Source organism: Squalius cephalus (assembly GCF_949319135.1).
Source record: "Squalius cephalus genome assembly, chromosome: 2".
NCBI classification, from domain to species: domain Eukaryota; kingdom Metazoa; phylum Chordata; class Actinopteri; order Cypriniformes; family Leuciscidae; genus Squalius; species Squalius cephalus.
In genome coordinates, this window is record NC_137123.1 from 26906173 (window position 1) to 26925346 (window position 19174).

At 37.9% G+C, this 19174-nt stretch overlaps 3 protein-coding genes across 13 annotated transcripts in view; 2 read left to right on the top strand and 1 right to left on the bottom strand.

Annotated features, from left to right (window-relative positions):
* The first annotated feature begins 548 nt into the window (after positions 1-548).
* zfp91 (ZFP91 zinc finger protein, atypical E3 ubiquitin ligase) lies at positions 549-8849 on the top strand. Of its 9 annotated transcripts, none has more exons than XM_079864762.1 (12): positions 572-1313; positions 1614-1648; positions 2751-2852; positions 2977-3013; positions 3336-3446; positions 3986-4063; positions 4151-4324; positions 4460-4510; positions 5470-5548; positions 5639-5753; positions 5841-5940; positions 6920-8849. In XM_079864762.1, exons 1-12 carry the CDS (start codon positions 919-921, stop codon positions 7947-7949), a joined length of 2307 nt encoding a protein of 768 aa, XP_079720888.1. In that variant the 5' UTR covers positions 572-918; the 3' UTR covers positions 7950-8849. The 9 variants fall into 9 exon arrangements, with proteins under 9 accessions (XP_079720892.1, XP_079720888.1, XP_079720890.1 ...); XM_079864764.1 differs by having other exon boundaries at positions 584-1313; positions 4463-4510; XM_079864761.1 differs by having other exon boundaries at positions 794-1313; positions 3983-4063.
* Positions 8843-10995, bottom strand: LOC307154691 (uncharacterized protein). Its single transcript, XM_079864770.1, has 2 exons — positions 10777-10995; positions 8843-10259 (listed from the first exon to the last, which is right to left on the bottom strand). The coding sequence occupies exons 1-2, from the start codon at positions 10848-10850 to the stop codon at positions 9611-9613; spliced, it is 723 nt and encodes a 240-aa protein (XP_079720896.1). The 5' UTR covers positions 10851-10995; the 3' UTR covers positions 8843-9610.
* A 5563-nt stretch (positions 10996-16558) lies between these two features.
* cntf (ciliary neurotrophic factor) overlaps positions 16559-19174 on the top strand; it is a 4500-nt gene continuing 1884 nt past the window's right edge. Inside the window, exons 1-3 of one of the 3 annotated variants that reach the window (XM_079848380.1) lie at positions 16559-16714; positions 16792-16921; positions 17757-18050. In XM_079848380.1, the coding sequence (XP_079704506.1) occupies positions 16811-16921; positions 17757-18050 (405 nt within the window). In that variant the 5' untranslated portion in view covers positions 16559-16714; positions 16792-16810. The remainder of the gene's footprint in view (positions 16715-16791; positions 16922-17756; positions 18051-19174) is intronic. The other 2 variants (XM_079848379.1, XM_079848381.1) reach the window with 2 other exon arrangements.

Consider the following 19174-nt stretch of genomic DNA (forward strand, 5'->3'; position numbering starts at 1 on the left):
GGAAAAGTGGTGGGTTTTTTGGCACTGTGATTATGAGATTGAATGCCTGGGTCTGGGTCCTCTGGGAGTGGGACAAAACAATAACGTAAAACAATCAAATACGGACATAAAAATGCATTTGAAAAGCAGGAAAAATGATAAGTCCCAAAATAATTAAAGGCATAGTAAAAGTTTATTCATGTAAGAAAATAGCTAAATTGTGTTAGTTTTAATACAGATAATATTGAAGTGCACTTTTATGGATTTGTTTCTGTGAAAAATCTGGTTTTATTTAACTGCTCTATCTTTTCAAAAGAAAAATAAATAAATAACGAGACATACTTTTACTTCATTCATACGTTTTTCTTTATGTTGAACGGACCCAACTAATTAAAGGGACAACAACGCCTAAAAGCTGACTGCGATGCTCTTTTCTATGCATTGAAAGGCTCCTTCTACGCCATATTCTTCAATTTAAAGTACATCTGGAACGACGTTGGTTATTTGTATTTCACAAAGTAGCTTCTGTAGGTCCGCGAGACCTGGCACACGTACAGCCGTAGCGCTGCGTGTCGCTGCTGAGCTCGACTTCGGCTTCAGCTCCACTTAAAGGAGACGCAACAAAGAGCAACCGTAGTGGGCCCTGCTAACAGCGTGGCTTACTATAGCTTTAAGAACTTTAAATAGGGTCTGGGTCTTTAAAATTAATTTTGCACTGTTATTATAGAGATGATATACTAAATTTTCGACTTACATTTTTGCACAAAATTTGCAAAGAGACGTAAGAGCGTCCAGTGAATTATGTTTGCCAATCGGATCGGGGCCGTTAGCAATCCAACATTTTTCATATTTTATGCCTCCTGTTTATTTCAAGCTATGTTTCAATTTGTTGAGAATTATTGAGGAGTGCAGAAGTGAGAAAAAACAACTTTAGTGGTGATGGAGCCGCAACTCCCGAACAACAAAGAGGAGGTGGAGAGTGAGGCGGCCATGGAGAAATCCGCGGGGCAGAGTACCGCATCCAGCCCGTGCAGGGCGTCCAGAGGACGCGGGGAGGGGTGCTTGGCGACCGAAGGGACTTGCCCACCCGAAACAAACGGAGCTGCGACGAGCCAGGCGGGTTCCGGACGGGTTTTACGGGACAGGTCAACGCGAACGATTCCCGTGTGGAGGCAGAGTGATATCGGGGGGGACCGGGATGAAGTATCACGCGAGGCAGCGGCGAATCGCCGGCGGAAAGCGAAATGCCCGCGGCGCAGGAAGAGCGCAGTCGCCGCTGCAGGTTCATCGGATGCGGGCAGAGAGAGCGGCGGCGACTGCGACCTGCCGGATGAGTACGTGCTACTTTTCAGTCTGTAATATACGCGATGTGTTTTAGGGTAATATTACAAGGCCTCGCTTGTGAATATCCTAATAGTAATGCATGGCATTTCTGTGCTCCTTTCACACGTTTAGGCGTAATGCTGGCAGACTGCAGTGTTTACATTTGCACTAGTGAAAGTAACGTTAGCTGTGTTTCTGAGAGAGTAGTTGGGCAAAATAAATCACGCACGCCCAATCTTTAACACTGGGAAGGAGAATGTGAAAGATGAGACATAATAAATAAAACCGCCTGTTTCTCCGTCTTATGACAGGTTGGAAGAAAACAAGGATGCGCTGGTTAATCGAGGTACTTTAAATGACATTTATTTTGTTAATGAGCATCTAAAGGAGGCTGTATATGGCCTGCCGTTGTATGATTATTCCATAAGTCTTGTTGTAATCCAAAAGTGACTTCTCTCTTTTATATATTCTTTAGATTTGTTAAATGTTGTATTAAATGTAATTGTTATTGTTAAAAAAATCATCTTTATTTTACCTAATTTTTGCCATTGAATTCTATAGAGATCTGTGAATCAGACATAAATAATTCACTTTCGACTAGTTTGTGTTCTGGTTTTGCTAGTTTACTTTTAGGTTCTAGTACTGGTTACAATAACTTTTACTTGTTGTAACCATTGACTAGTCAGAATAGCTGCTGTATAGTTAAAATTAAAAACCATACTAGTAAGATTAAACATGTTAACTTACTTGTTATAATTGGAACACAAACTAGTGTCTAATAAATGGGTAAATGGTATAAGTAGGGACTAGTGTCTATTCAATTAGTACTTGTAAGTCTGGAATAGATGCCAGCAACAATTGGAATCCCAACTAGTAGGATTTGAATAGTTATCTGATATGTCTGGTAACGACAGTAAGGTTCCATATGGTTAACATTAGTAACTACTATAGTTAACATGACCTAACAATGAAAAATACTTCTCAAGCATTTATTAATCTTAGTTAATTTCAACATTTACTAATAAATTACTAAAACCAAACGTGAATATATAAAAGATTAATATATTATATATAAAAAAATGTATTGCTCATTGTTAGGTAATGATAGTTTATACATTAACTAATGAGAACTTATTACTAGGCTAAATATCTAAGTTGCATATTGCCATAGAATTCATTGGCAAAAAATTGCAATGTGTAAGCAGTCAGAGAGCTAGTCATTATTGGGTTACTGACTAATAGCAAAGGAATACATGCTAGTATATAATGAATATGTATTAGTGACTTTGAGTGGATACTACTCACTAGTATCATACAACATTCTAGTAATTAAAAAAAGAACAAATAATGTAAAAATAGATACTAGTTAGTTTTAAGGAAGAAATGGTAAAACAGCTTGCCTTAGGATGTGATCTGATTCTGCTTCATGTGACTGTGTTCTCTTCCAGCGGCCCGCGGTAGACGGGTGCAGGTGCGCTCAGGGGCCCGCACCTGCCGGGGCTCGCCTAGGACTGTGTTTAAAATTGAGCCAGAAATGGACATTGACTATGGTACGCTGCTGAGCTTTTAAATGTAGTAGGCTGAACATGGGTCCACTACAAATTCTTGACTGAATACTGACTACAAAACGTACATATAAAGAATTACTATAATGGTTGCCAATTTTGCTTGCAGTGGAAGCCAATAAAGCAGTCGAAAAGACAGGAACAAGGTGATTGATTGCACATTTATTATGAGAACAAATGGACACTTTCTCATGAAAGACCCCATGAAATCAAAGTTTCGTGGCTTTTATATGCATTTGAAATGCATGAAAAAATTTACCCAAAATATCTTGCATTACTAAATATATCCAAATTCTCGTCCTCCAACTAGCAAATGCCAGTAGCGCAGCACGATTCACAGCTGGCTATTTGTTAAAAAAAGAAAAACTGCTCGTCAAGCCATTTTGTGGGGTCTTTGAGGACACTGATGGCTGCTATTGTTTTGGTGTTGGTATAACAAGCCCTTTGTTTGTTACTGCCATATTTTAGTGTGGAGACAAAAGAGGAGGAGAGCATGGATGATGAAGACGTTGTGGAAGAGGAAGAGTGTCCATTTGTGGATGATCCAAAAGACAAAAACTACCTACCCCATTCACCGAGGTAATGTTGTACCTGTATATATACTGATTGTAGTCATCTGGATTTGACAGAATTATGTCATCATAACCTCTTGGAAACACTTATTGTTTAATTTTATAAATGTTGCGTTATAGCATGATTACAGTAATCAGTCAATGATAAAATAAAGTTGTGAATCATGCTAACTTCTCAGGGTTTCCACTATAATGGAAAAATAAGTCAAATAAAAGTCATTGAATTATTAAAAAGGTCAAGGTAAAGACAATTTCTGAAGTCAGTATCAGTTTTTCTAGTCATGCTCAGTTTGAAAACATTTAATTTGCTGAAATTGCTTTTTATGGGAGCTGAAAAAGTATCTAAAATATATATATATAAGAAAATGAAATGTATAAAAATGACTTTAAAAATCATTATCCAGTAATCACAAACAACTGGAAAATGACAACAAATCAAAAGTGCGAAAAGATTGAGAAACACTGATTTACAGCGTTAGCCAAATCTGATTTTTGATTTGTGGGCAATGAATTATGGCTTGATGCTCATGTTTGTTTGTTCAACAGTGAGGAAGAGGATGCTGTCAGTAGCGATGAAGACGTCCCTTTTAGAGATGACCTGAATGACCAGAGCTATGATCCTAAGTATGAGAGGTGCATGTTTGTTTTTCAGCTTCTGTATCACGAAGGTCTCGTCTCTTATGCCCTCTCCATTTCTGTCCTGGTGTGTAGAGATTTTCCCAAGGTAAGGCGCAGACCGCCCACCAGACTGAAGGAGAAGAAAGACAAGGCTGCAGGGCAGGAGACGGCAACAGAGCAAGAGACAGAGATCAAAACTGAGGGAGGGGAGAGCACAGATGTGCAGACCAGTGCTGAAGTTGAGGAAGGTGCTGAGCCGCCTAGGAAGTGAGTCAGTAACGTTGTTTTATGTATTTGTGATGAAAATATAAGTGGACATAAGAAAAGCACTTCATGACACTCCTACAAACAACTGATATGTGAATGATAAACAAATATTAACTGTCAGGTTTTTTGTCTTAGAAGAGGGCGGAGAAGGAAAGATGATAAAAGTCCTCGTCTTCCTAAGAGAAGGTAACAAAGCATCTCACATTGAAACAGGAGTAGAGCAGTAACCATCTTTTTGCAAGAATAAATATGGTTACAATTATTTTGTTGGTCCACTTTAGACATTCTACTAACTATAGGTAACTTTGCAACTACATCTCAACTAACTCTCAACTGTTAAAAACAACTGTTATGTTAGGTTTATGGTTAGTAGAATAAGTTGACGTAGTTGCAAAGTTATTTCTAGTCAGTATAATGTCTGTTAGGGGAGCATAAAAAAAGGATTTGCAGATATTAAGCAGACAGTCTTGTAATATTCTAATGACTGATACTTGTAGTTACAAAGTAACTTATAGAATGTCTATCAAAATAAAAGTGTTCCCATATATATATTTATATATATATATATATATATATATATATATATATATATATATATATATATATATTATTTATTTGTTGTAGTGTCTGCTTGTTGGAGCAAAGCTATCTGGATTAAATTTCCATAAATAAGTAATATCCTTTTTTTATAAAAAAGAAAAAAAGTCAGGCAATTTCAATTACTAAAATTATAACAGATCATGGAAAAGTAATTTTTAGTCAATATACATTTTTCTAGTCATTTTCAGTTCTAAAGAAACACTGTTTTTGAGTGTGAAAAACATTATTCAGTCACAAGCCAATAGAAAAATCATGGAAAAATATAAATTTATTGGTCAAGTGTGGTAATCCTGATTATGGCTATAGTCTCTAAAAAGTTTAATAACTAGATTGTGTATATCCATTAATTTTCTGTACAATCAAGTGCATTACAGTAAACACTGTCCGTTCTTTTTACAGATGGGTTGAGATTATTTTCTGTGGTAATTGTCAGCATGCCACAATTTATTTTGTATTTACTTAATACGTAATCAGAAGATTCCAGTAAAATATTAATAATAATTACTTTCCTACATTAACTGAAAATCATTTATTCTTCTGCACAGGAAAAAGCCACCGGTCCAGTATGTGCGTTGTGAAATGGAAGGATGTGGTACAGTTCTGGCCCACCCACGCTATTTACAGGTGCAAACACAAACTAGCTCTTCCCTCACTGACTGATACCTAACACAGAAATTAGACTTGAAACCTTTCTGTTGTCTTTTTTCCCTGCAGCATCACATTAAATACCAACACCTGATGAAGAAGAAATACGTCTGCCCTCACCCTTCTTGTGGAAGACTCTTCCGGCTGCAGAAACAACTACTACGCCATGCCAAGCACCACACAGGTAAGACAAACACATCTAAAGCTTGAAATACTTATAATGAAGTGTCTTTGGTTAGGTGGCTTTTTTAAAGTACAGCCTGTGTTGCAGATCAGAGAGACTATATCTGTGAGTTCTGTGCTCGCGCCTTCAAGAGCTCTCACAACCTGGCTGTTCATCGAATGATACACACTGGAGAAAAGCCACTACAGTAAGTCATATCTCTGCTGCTCACACACTACTGCACACTATTACTTTTCCAATTGAGGAGACTAAGGTTGCTTTCAGACCTGTAGATCGTTTGCTTTGTTCCGAAACAGAGGCTTAATTTGTTACAATGTTGCATTTTCTTCTTGGTTCGGTTCGCATTGGTCATTGGTCAGAGTTCACATTCCTCTGTGTCATCCATTAAGATGGATTGACAAGTTCGCTCTGTGGGCTTATTGTGGGCTTATCTGTAGCTGTCGTGACACGCAAACACAATACGAATTTAGCCTTGATTCCTGCTCGGCGTTGGGTCGGATTGCGTCATTTACAATCGGGGGATCTCGGAGCGATTGGTTTGGTGTGGATGCGAGCGCGATTGCCATGTTCATATATGCCTAAATGACCCAGGTCTGAAAACGCCCTAGGTAAGGTATTACATACAGTCTCTTGATATTTTTTGTAAAACGATATATTGCTATATTGTAAAAAAAAATATTTTTCAAAGATCAGAAGAAAATACTATATAATTTTTTCAAATGAAAAATTTCACATTTATTTCAATGTGTTACTTGCTGTTTCTTTGTAATTGTGAAATTTACTGGCAAAGTCTGAGTGGAAATTGTTTCTTCACCAAATGTTTATCAGTGTAGGAACACAGAACGACTTTTTGAGACAGATTTCTTGAACTCTGTGTCTTACATTGGTAGGACAAACAAAAATTGTCTCAAAGTAATACCATCAGTTGAGTCAACATTGCTCCATCAAGATGTTTAATTTACGGGGAAAACTACCAGTGCCTAATCATTCCCTCAGTATATTAAGCAGGTTAGGGTTAGCTGAAAAAACTACACACGTCACCTCTAACATATAATTTTCCACAAAAAAACGTATAAGTTCTTTATTATAGTCAATAGAATAAATGTAAGAATTCAAATGATTTGCTCTCTTCCATGTCGCTTTTCACCCACTCATCTCCTTCCTAGGTGTGAAATCTGTGGTTTCACTTGCCGTCAGAAGGCCTCCCTCAACTGGCACATGAAGAAGCACGATGCGGACGCCACGTACCAGTTCTCCTGCAGCATCTGTGGCAAGAAGTTTGAAAAGAAGGACAGTGTGGTTGCTCACAAAGCCAAGAGCCACCCCGAGGTGCTCATTGCCGAGGCCTTGGCCGCCAATGCCGGAGCCCTCATCACCACTCCTGCCGGAGTCACCACGCTGCTGGAGACCTCCACGGGCTCCATACAGACAGAGCAGGGGGTCCCTGAGGCCCAGGGGAGCTCTGCGGCACCAGCCGGTCAGGTGGCCCCGGTGACGCACGTGGGTCCAGTGATGGTTGTGGATCAGGATCACCCGCTGCACTCCATGCAGGTACCGGTGACCCTGGCCATGTCATCGACAGAGGAGGCGAACAGCGCTCCTTCACAGCAGACCTCCGCACACGCTCTGCAGATGCCTCTACAGTTCATCTCTACGCCCGTCTCGCAGCAGCAGCAGCAACACCACCACCAAATCCAGCAGCTCCCCCTCCAGCCCTCTGCTACCAGCGTCTCCCAGCAGGCCGCTTTGGTCCAGCAGTTGCCCGTGCAGTCCTACAGCCCCCAGTCTCAGATTGTCCACATGTCCTTCAGAGGTCTTCCTCAGCAGCAGCAGCTCCCAATGGTTTCTGTTGCACAGCAGATGCCTCTTCAGACCACCCAGCCACATCAAAACCAGACCCTCCCTAGGCTCCCAAGCCACAACCCGGTTCCCAATACTCCCCTCCTCTCCCAAACCCTGCCTGAGGCGCCCTCTGACTGCCGGAGCGGTTTGGGATTTGGGAGTAATCCTGCCTCCTCTTCATCTACGTCTCCCCAGTCTTCCAATACCCCTTCGGAGACGAGACAGGTGGTCTGGGCGGGAGATGGGACTAATGAGAATGGAAATGGGGGTGGGGTTTGGGAGGCGGGTGGGCAGGGGGAGGAGCAAAACATGACGGACAGTTCAGACGGCCAGATGCAGCGTGTTCTGATGTAGTGAAGGAAGTTGGTGTAACATGGAGGAAAGTGAGATGACTGTTATTTGTCACCCTCCTACATGCCCTGAAGTTAAATATATAGAGTCATAAATATATTGTATGTAATCGCATTAACTTTTGGTAGCTTTGTAGAAATGTCTGTACCAGGGAGACTGTGTTTGAGTTGTTGTCATTGTTCATTTTGTATATAAACAGTTATAGTTCCCTCCAACAACCACATCTGTTTTGTGTGTATGCGTGTTGTTTTGTGGCTGTAGAGGCTTTCGCAGAACTCAATTCATGGTAGTCTGTGTGTTTAAAGCCATTGTGTAAGCAAAGTTGTGCCATCATGTGGCTTGAATTGGTACTGTAGAAACTAGGGATGCATCCATATTACAGATGAGCTGATAATTATTGTCATTTTATGGTCCATCCATGTTAAAATTCTATTCTATTTTGTCCAAAGTTAAAAATTAAATACTAAAAACAAATCAGTTTTTTCAAATGTAACAAGTGAATTTAGGCATCACAATAAAAAAAATATTCATTTAGAAATTTGCGAAATATTACATGTAACAGTGTTATTAAAATAGCATTTTTAAAGATTAACTTTAAGTGAGAATATAATGATGATGAAGGTGACATAAATGGTGGAAACGAACTAAATATACAATATTAGCTGACAAACACTACCATTTAATAGTTTGGGGTCGTAAGATTTTTTGTTTTTGAAGAAGTCTCATGCTCACCAAGGCTGCATTTATTTGATACAGTGATAATAATATTGTGAAATATTAGTTCAACTTTTCTATTTTAAAATGTCATTTATTCCTGTGATGGCAAAGCTGATCAGCATTACGCCAGTCTTCAGTGTCACATGATCCTTCAGAAATCATTCTGATACGCTGATTTGCTGCTCAAGAAACATTTCTTTTTATTATCAATGTTGAAAATTTTGTTTGGTTTTTTGAACCTGTAATAATTTTTTTTCAAGATTCTTATATGAATAAGTTTAAAATAACAGCATTTATTTGAAATATAAAGTTTTGTAACATTTACTGTCACTGTTGACCAAATTAAAGCATCCTTACTGAATAAAACATACTACTTACTTTCCACACAACAACAACAAAAAATCTTACTGACTCCAAACTTGTGAACGTACAGTAAGTGTATACCTAATTTCTTCATGCCAATTTTATGGGGGGGGGGAAATGTTCTATCACCAGTAAGAGATACTACACCAATACATTGTGCATCCCTAGTAGAAATGAACCACAATAGCTCAAGTGAAAAAGAGAAACTTTGAAAGAAGTTTGAACATTAACACATGCACTACAGTATATTTTTTTAAATCATAAGGCAACAAACATGTATGCGTATTTACATTTATTGTTTCAAAACCTTAGAATTCAACTAATGTAAGATAAAAAGTTTTTTGTTTTTTTTGGAAACTACAGACCTAAATAAATGACATCTATTTCTTATATTTGTTAGAGTCTCTTTTTGCATTGACCACATCACCATTTGTCTTAATGACCTCTGGAAAAAGTCTTACACATTTTACAGACTGATGATGTTATTAGTAGCATATTAATTCAATAAATATAACACACAGCATCGTGACTGTTTTTCACATAAAAGTGAGTTGTTGCCCAATTTATGAGCATTATAATGTCTTTTAGGGGTGTGAGAGTCTGGCATACTGCTTGAGTGCACGTTTTGGTGGAATGAGAGAATCGTTCACCCCCACTCTTCTTTTCTTTCGCTGTTCATTGTCTTTCTCTCCGTCTGGGTCTGTGTCTTCCACACTAGAAGCCAGCGGATCACGATTATGTGAACCTGCAACATTATCATCGTCTTTTGGTCCATTAGCAGAGGTGACCACACAGTTACTCTGCAGATCGCTGTCATGTGCGAACTTGCAGCGGCTTCCAAAGCGGCAGCGACCATCCTTCCTGTAGGCCACACAAATGCGCTTACCGCCGATCTGGGTGGGGCGAGCTTGTAAAGTAAGAGGTACATGTTTTTGCAGAACATTCAGTCTTTCCTCAGCCATTACTTTGAAGGGGTTGGCAAACACACTGCTGCCTGTAAGCGCTCCACCCGAGCTGGAGCCTCCCAGAGGTGGAGGCGGGAGCTTGTGAGTGTGAGGACGGAGGGACGGGGTCAGCAAGGACTCAGAAAAGGAGCGATTGGCAGTAGGTGCGGCCTCCTCTTGATCCTCGTTCTCTGGACCAGATTCAGACTCACTGGAAGGCGACTCCGACTCCAACAGGAAATTACGGCTTTTTGCCTCCTTTACAGCACAATCTGTCTTTTTGAAGGACCTAAGCAGGAATAATTAAAGATGTTTATTTAAAAAGTGATACTTGATCCTTCTCAGCTCATTAAAGGAATAGTGTACCCATTTTTTTATTCATGTGAATGGTGACCATTCTGTCAAAAAATTCTAACTTCTCAGTTTATTAAAGGTGTAGTTTGCACAAAAAACCAACAACAAAAATCTGTCACTTTTTCATCCTTAATCTTTCGAAACCCCTCACTTTCTTCAATGGTACACAAGTATATATATATATATATATATATATATATATATATATATATATATATATATATATATATATATATATGCACATAGGAATGAACGTCCTATGGGTTTGTAATTACACGAGATTAAGTAGGCTAAATTATGACGATTTTTATTTTTGAGAGAACTATTCTTTTAGTTTTCGACTGTGGAAAGATGCTACTCCTCACACTTGGCATTCTTTTCAATGAAAAACACCTATACTGGTTTAAGAAGTATGGATAATGTATTTGTCTAGTGAATAATGAATTACTTACTCCTTCTGATAGTCTTCTCCCTTCTCTTCATCCTCTGACTCGGATGATACCCCGTATCCCACAAGCGAATTCATATCCACTCAAATATCGGTTAATGACAACTGTGATCCAAAACCGTTCAAATACTTGTCAATATGAATCGTTTTTGAAGATTAAATTGTCAGTCGTTTATTAATCCGGATGTACGAGTTTCTTCTTGGTTCCCAAACAGATTGTCGTGGAAAGAAAAAGTAATGTGCCACCGCGAGGCGCGGAATGGTATCGCGACAACGATATCAGCATGAGCAGAAGTGGTGTGGAAAATATTTAACCCCTTAAACCCTGAGGCCATTTTTGGAGTTGTTTTGTCTGAGTGACACACAAAAAAGTAAAGACTCATAACTTCAAAACTATAACAAGGAGAGTCAAAAGGTAGGTATCGTTTGAAAGAACTCTTTTCACATTTTTTGAAAATATAAATTACATTACATTTGGATATTCTCCTGCCGAGAAACTGCTGATAAATACAAAAAAAAAAACATAATTTTTATTATGATTTTGCATATCTCTCTTGTTTGACATGCAATAACTTGGGAAGGAAATATGGTAGTAGAAAAATTCTTTTTTTGGGGAAGTACCCCTAAATGTGAGCTGCATCTGAATCAAATTTTGTGGTGATCGCATAAAGTACTCAAACGTTACAGCATTTGGAACAAAGGTAGCTTTTTTGTTTAGTCCTCGCACATTTGGAAAGCAATAAAAAAAATGAGTTTTCTGAGTGACATACACAAAACTACAGACTCATAACTTCAAAACTATAGCAAGGAGAGTCAAAAGGTAGGTATCGTTTGAAAGAACACTTTTCAATTTTTTTGAAAATATAAATTACATTACATTTGTACATTCTGCTGCCGAGAAACTGCTGATAAAAGACAAAAAATATATTTTTTTTATAATGATAATGCATATCTTTCTTATTTGACATGGTATAACTCAGGAAGGAAATAAGGTAGGAGGAAAATTCTTTTTTGGGGAAGTCCCTCTACATATGAGCTGCATCTGGATAAAATTTTGTGGTGATGGGTAATCAAAAGTAATCAAAAGTTACAGCAAGAAAAAAAAAGATAGCCTTTTTGTTGAGACCTTGACGCCCCCTCATGGGCATTTTTGATAGTGTTTCACCATGAAGAATATCTTATCATAAAAGCAATAGATAAAGTTAATTTTGGGCTCATTTTAATTGTATTAATATGCTGTAAAAAATGAAGTGCCATTTTCAACGATTTTTTTAATGTTTCATGAGATGTATGATGTTTTTGACACATTGCAGTACATAGTACAAAAACGCATTTTATAGATTATGATTTTTTTAAAATATTTATCAGCAAATAACTCAGCAATACTTAGGAGTTTTTCAAATTGGCTACATTCACTGTAAAGTTCAGACTCTAAGGTTTCAAATGACACCAATTTTGTTTGAATCAAGGCAATATTTTTGAAAAATATGATAATGAATATTTTCGCAGCTAGGTGGCGCCATGGGTGGCGCACGCGGGCGGTACACTCCGGTTTAGAGAGACTAGTCAGCACTCGTTCAGAGTTGATTGAAGTGGTTGGATTCTTTAAAAAGCTGAGATTCTAAACTTTAAGATGATACATATTTTGTGTTATTCCACATTTGAAAACGAGCGCGGACGGTTCCGGGAAAATTGGAAAACACTTTGCTCCCCAGAAGGATGAGAGACTTGTTTTTTAGCCAAGTATGCATCACTTCGTGAGGAATATCTCGTGATCAAAGCAATGGATTATGTTGTGTTTGGGCTCTTTGTAATCGTGAGAATCTGCTGTCAATAAAGATGTTCGATTTTTCACAATCCATGCATGTTTTATTGAGTTATGAGCTGAAACGTCACATCAAAACAACATAGCATCACTGCTATTGCTACTTCATAGGTGCGCCTCTGGTATTTTTTTTTGTGTCAGAACACCATAAGGAATATCTTTAGATCTGAGTGATGGATTATGGTGTGTTTGGGCTCTTTTTAATCTTAACAATCTGCTGTAAATAATGATGTGCCATTTTCCACAATTGATGCATGCTTCATTGAGTTATGAGTTAGAATGCGACATAAGTGCTACATCTATAATAAAGATCTATGTGCGCATTTGTGGCTTCGTGTGTTACAACTCCACGAGGAATAACTTTAGATATGAGTGATGGATTATGCTGAGTTTGGGCTCTTTTTAATCATGAGAGTCTGCTGAAAATAATGATGTGCATTTTTCTACGATATGTGCATGCTTCATGAAGTTATAAGTGAAAACCAAACGTGAGTGCTTCATGAGTATATATTTAGCTAGGTGCGTCTTTGGTATTTTCTGTGTTAGAACGCCATGAAGAATATCTTTAGATGTGATTGATGAGTTTGGGCTCTTCTTAATCGTGAGCTCCTGCTGTAAATAACGATGTGTCATTTTTCATGATCGATGTATGTTTCATGAAGATACGAGTAAAAAGGCCAAGTCTAAGCTACCTCGCTTGGCTATGTGCGTTTGTGTATTTTTTGTGTATTAGAACTCCATGAGGAGTATCTTTAGTTCTGAGTGATGGATTACGTTGAGTTTGGACTCGTTTTAATTGTAAGCATCTGCTGTAAATAATGGTGTGTCATTTTCCACAATCGGAGCATGTTTCATGAAGTTACAAGCGGAAATGTGTCTAAAATTCAGCATCCATATCTGGTTTACCCATGGGTCTCTTGAGGGGCTTATTTTACAAAAACCTTGCTCAAGTTTAGTAAAAGCCTGAAACAATTATGCTTGTTGTATTCTACTCATTGAGACCTTTCAAATGACATTGACACATGACTATCTGAGCAGTATGGTGTTTTTGACACATTGCAGTACATAATAATTTCCCCTTCCTCATAAATTATATATATAAAAAAAATCATTTTATCAGCAAATAACTCAGCACTACTTTGGAGATAATCATAATGGCTACATTCATTGTAAAGTTTAGACTCTAAGCTTTCAAATGATGCCTATTTTGTGTTGATCAATGCAGTAGTTTTGAAAAATATGACAATTAATTTTTTCCATAGCTAGGTGGCGCCCTCCGGCGGTATAATCCGTTCTAAAGGAATAACTCAGCACCTTTTATGAGTTGAATAAAATGTATAGGTGCATTAAAAAGCTGAGATTCTAAGCTTTTTTTGATAGATTGATACCTATTTTGTATCATATCATTCAGTGGTTGCTTAGTAGTTTGATTATGAATTTTTTTCATGGGGTGGCGTCCCGCCGGCGGGACGGTTAGGGTTTAAGGGGTTAAACCAGGCGAGGTAATGTTTATACCTAACATTTTAAAATCTGAACAACGTGCCTAAACAAATGCACTAAATTACAGATTCACACTGGGGATTTCAATATCAGTGTTGAATTGTTAACTAAAACTATGGCTATTAAAAAATCGAAAACGTTTTATCAGATTTTAAAATATATATAATTTGAAGTACTAAAATTAAACAAACTGAAATATGAAAATAAAATTTAAAATAGAAAAATTATTTAAAATAAAATCTAATAAAAATGGCGAAGCACATATCTGTCACAATTATGTTCTGTCTTGTCTGCACCTGTTCGTGTTAATCCCTGATTAGTTAATCTTCCTCCACCTGTGTCTAGTTAGTTTCCTGATTTCACCCTGTGTATTTATACTCCCTGTTCTGTTCAGTCCCTTGTCGGTTCTCGTTAATGTTAGTTGTGTTTGTGTTTATCCTGTCTGAGTTTTACCAGTAAATGTGTTATACCCTCATCTTTGTCTTGTGCCTTCAACTACCACCACATTATTACAATAGCCTAACAGTAGGCCTACTGAAAATATGAAATAAAAGCCAAATCAAAATATTAATTATTACTGCAACGTATAAATAATACTAAAATAACACTGGGATATACAAGTCTTTTCAAACAGACCTAATGTGGTGATGGACATAGGCATCATTTGGTCTCCATGGGACATGTCACTTTTTACTAAGACTATTTTGTCCCCACCACTTTGCGGAACAGCTCGCAGGATGCATTCATCTAATACAGAAGAAGCATATTATCCATCTATACTGGATCCAATAAATGAACAGTGTTACAATGAAATGTATTTTGAAAGTTTAAGATGAGCGTTTTCGTTGCAGCTGTTATCAGTGGAGGAAGGAATATGGCAACAGCATAGCTATATCTTCTCTCATGCACAGTCTGCAAGCAGACACATGTTCTGATCTATCACTTTTCCACAGCTGTAGCAACTTTATAGTGAAGCTGCAAAAAAATGTTTCACATGCAGCTCTTAATATGCATCCACTGACTGACTAATAGTATGCACATATGCAAAAATAAAAGATACATTTAAATGATAAATGTCACTTTATTTGGTCATTTGCAGGGATGTATTAAAGACAATGGGTACAACAGTTATGCAGGAATATGTGTTCACTGCCTATTCAAGAGACCCCTCCAATAGGGCCCTCAGACTATGAACTCTAAATACTCTACTACCAGTTTACAGACCAATACATCACAGACTATTATTTAAGATAATGACAAAATCTGTGGATAACTATATGCATATTGATATGTTACAACTTGCATAAAAGGAGGATTATAGCAAGTAATTCTGAAAAATTTATTTCCACAATAAAATTCATGCACAATTTACAATGTCCATGTTTTCTATTAATGTCACACCTGGTATTTTTAACAACAACACTTTTGACACTATACACTGTAAAAAGTGAACAGTTGGATCAACTTAAAAAAAAAATTCTCAACTTAAATTATCAGATTTTTCACGATAAAACGTGATAATTTAAGTTGAGAAAACTTCATTTCTTTAGGTGTTACCAATTGAAGTAATTTTTTTTAGTTGATCCAACTATTCACTTTTTACAGATCACACAATGGATGGGTGTAGATTTCCCCATATCAGACAAATATGGGACTATTGTATAAGTTTGAGACACACATAAATGACGCATGAGTTACAGAAAGATATTCATTATTTTTTATACACTTCCTGGCGTCCCCTATTGTAAAAAGGGGAGTTGAAGGCACTGATAAGCTTAGAAAAACAGAAAAGTGAAATAACACCCTGTTATACCAAACTTCCTTGACCTCAATTCCTTTCGTGTTTATGTAGTAACAAAAAGGCTGCCGACCACAGATTTAGGCAGAAAGCACAGCAGATTTAGGCAGAATTAAAATGGCCATTCACAAAAGGTTTTTTAATAAAGTAGCCTATAGTTTTTCTGTATTTATATCTTGTCATGACTTAATTTAAGCAACTTGCAACAACATAAATTGGTGTATTTCCTTTATAAAAAGAATTATAAATCAGCTTTTACATTAATACGTCCTCAGAATTCCGGACTCGGTTCTTTGTACGATTTCTTTAAAGTTTTGCCTATAATTTGCAAACTTTAACCATCCTAATAATCCAACAGACAAAAACTTAACATCATAATTCACATTTAAGGTATGATTAATTCTGTAATGTGTGGAACGTAAACCACATTCCTAATTTTACTCATAAACCAAAATCTGCTTTTCTGAAAACCCATAGGAAATTCCAGAGGCTCGAAAATGATCCTGATCTTAAAGCACACAGCTCTATTGAGTGTTTTTTCCTTTTATTTGTTTATATTTTCCAGTTTGCATAGGTATTACACGGTGGGTCCATGAAGAACTCTAGGCCAATGAAATTCCGTCTTGACATTCCCAGCCCCTCAAACGCACCACGTTCCCATAAGGAGGCGGAGTCACGGGCAATTCAGAGCTACATCTTCAGTTCAAAGGGGTGAGCAGCGTTTCTGGAAGTCTTGCGAGATAGTTGGACACAGTGAAATAACTGCGAACATATAAGGAGTGTGAAACATCGCCATTCAACATCTATAGGCAGCCCACGGTAGTGTATGGGGATAGTATACACAAGAACATGCTGATTTATTCCTGCTGTTGATTCAAACGTTATTTTTCAAATAGTAGGTGTTTTTGAGTATAAATGGCTGGCAGAGGTGCAAACGGTCGTCATGGGTTGCGGGGCCACGCAGGGAGAACCGCAGCTCTAGCCCGGCTTCTTCATAAGGAATGCGTTCAACTCCTGGAGGCATACGTGAGTCTCAGATTTATACAGAAGTAATCTGATTATTATATTTAACTGTTGAGTCTTTCCTAAGTATGGTCTGGTGGTGTGTGACGCAAACTGAAGTCTGCGACATCATGACATTTTAGCAAGTTAAAAGAATGTGTGGAGGAGGCAGCAAATGAATTCTGTTAGGAGTGACAGCGTTGTCTGTGCTATCCAAGACTTGCCGGTGCGTGCAGGGGAATGTGTTTCTGGATCAGGTTATTGTTCCAGTAATACATTTTTTTTTTTTTGGTTACCGGCCAAATTGTTCAGGTCCACCACCTCCTTGTTGTTTTCCATGAATGTTCAAACGTACTTTAAAGTTTCGGCTTGCTTTTTGGGAAAAGTAGCCTGACTCGTGGGAGCGGTTTGGAATGTAATGGAGTCTTTTTTCTTTTGAAATAGGTGAGCAACCAACATCCGTTCACTATTCACCCTAATTTGAGCTGCTCTGCTGAGGACCAGCCTGGCTTCAGAGGGTGCTACATTATTAACTAGTGACTTAATAATATGCCAACTAGCCTACATGCTTCACTGGGCATTAGACTTTCAGGCTAAAGCTTAGGCTAAAATAGAGTGAGTTTTTTTATAGTCTTTTCAAAAAGTTAGCAACTTTTTGGGAGTTTTAAATAAGTTTAGGTGACCTTTGGAAATTGTGCGTTGACTGTATAAGGAATAAGTTTACTTGCCTCTATCTTTTATTATTTTTAATTGCTGCTCTTACTCACTGTCATCATGTTTACTACATGTTTGTTTACAATTTCTTCCATCTGGCGATTCCTTGTAACCACAACTCATTTCCTTTTGTCTTCCCATTTAGAGAAACAGTGAATCACTGCCGTCCTCACCGGTTGCCGGAGATTATTTAGTATCCATTCCTCCGTTGGTTCCTCAGCTGTCAGATGCTGAAAAAATATCTATCCTGCACGCTGCACTCAAGGAGTGTCTGCGACTTCTGGAAGATGTCATTACCCGGGAGGATGCGGATTTTTCCGATGAAGACAGCGAGTACAGGAGAAAACGGAAAACCGTGAGGGATCGTCTGGGACACCTGTTGGCAAGCACGGAGCAGCTACTAGTGGATGGCCAGAAATTTGAAGCTGAAGTTAAAGAGGTGCTGGAGTTAACATGTCTAGCATGCCATTGTAAATATAATGTTTTCTCATAAATGTAAACAGGGTTTGAAATTTACTTTTTCCCTTTCCGGCCAATTTGGCTTCTAAATTTTTAAGTTACCAGCCATTCAGAACTTCTACTAGCCAAAGTAAAAAAGTAGAAGAAATAAACCAGATTAACTATGTCACACCTTATATAATATATACAGACCCTTTCCAAAAAATTAGAATATCATGGAAAAGTTTATTTATTTCCATAATTCCATTCAAAACGTTAAACTTCCATAGATTATAGATTCAGGGCCCACAACTTAAACGATTTCAAGTATTTAGTTGTTTATTTGTACATAATTTGGGCTTTCAGCTCATAAAACCCACGAAAACAGGATTTCAAAAAATTAGAATATTACATGAAATCACACAGTAATTACACAGTGATACCATGGTCATTGAACCAGGTTTTGGTTCTTTTGGCAGTGTGGGCATGTGCAAATCCTGCTGGAAAATGAAGTCAGCATCTCCATGCAGCTTGTCTGCTGAAGGAAGCATGAAGTGCTCTGGAAATGTCCTGGTAGACGGCTGCATTGAGTGGACAGCACAGTGGACCAACACCAGCCGATGACATGGCTCCCCAAACCAACACAGACTGTGGAAACTTCACACTGGACTTCAAGCATCTTGGATTGTGTGCCTCTCCATTCTTCCTCCAGACTCTGGGACCTTGGTTTCCAAATGAGATGCAAAATTTCTCATCAGAAAAGAGGACTGTGGTCCACTGTGCTTTATTAAATCCAGAGTCAACGCAGCCGTCTACCAGGACATTTTCAGAGCACTTCATGCTTCCTTCATTTTCCAGCAGGATTTGCACATGCCCACACTGCCAAAAGAACCAAAACCTGGTTCAATGACCATGGTATCACTGTGTAATTACTGTGTGATTTCATGTATTATTCAAATTTTTTGAAATCCTGTTTTCGTGGGTTTTATGAGCTGGAAGCCCAAATTATGTACAACTAAACAACTAAATACTTGAAATCGTTTAAGTTGTGGGCCCTGAATCTATAATCTATGGAAGTTTAACGTTTTGAATGGAATTATGGAAATAAATAAACTTTTCCATGAT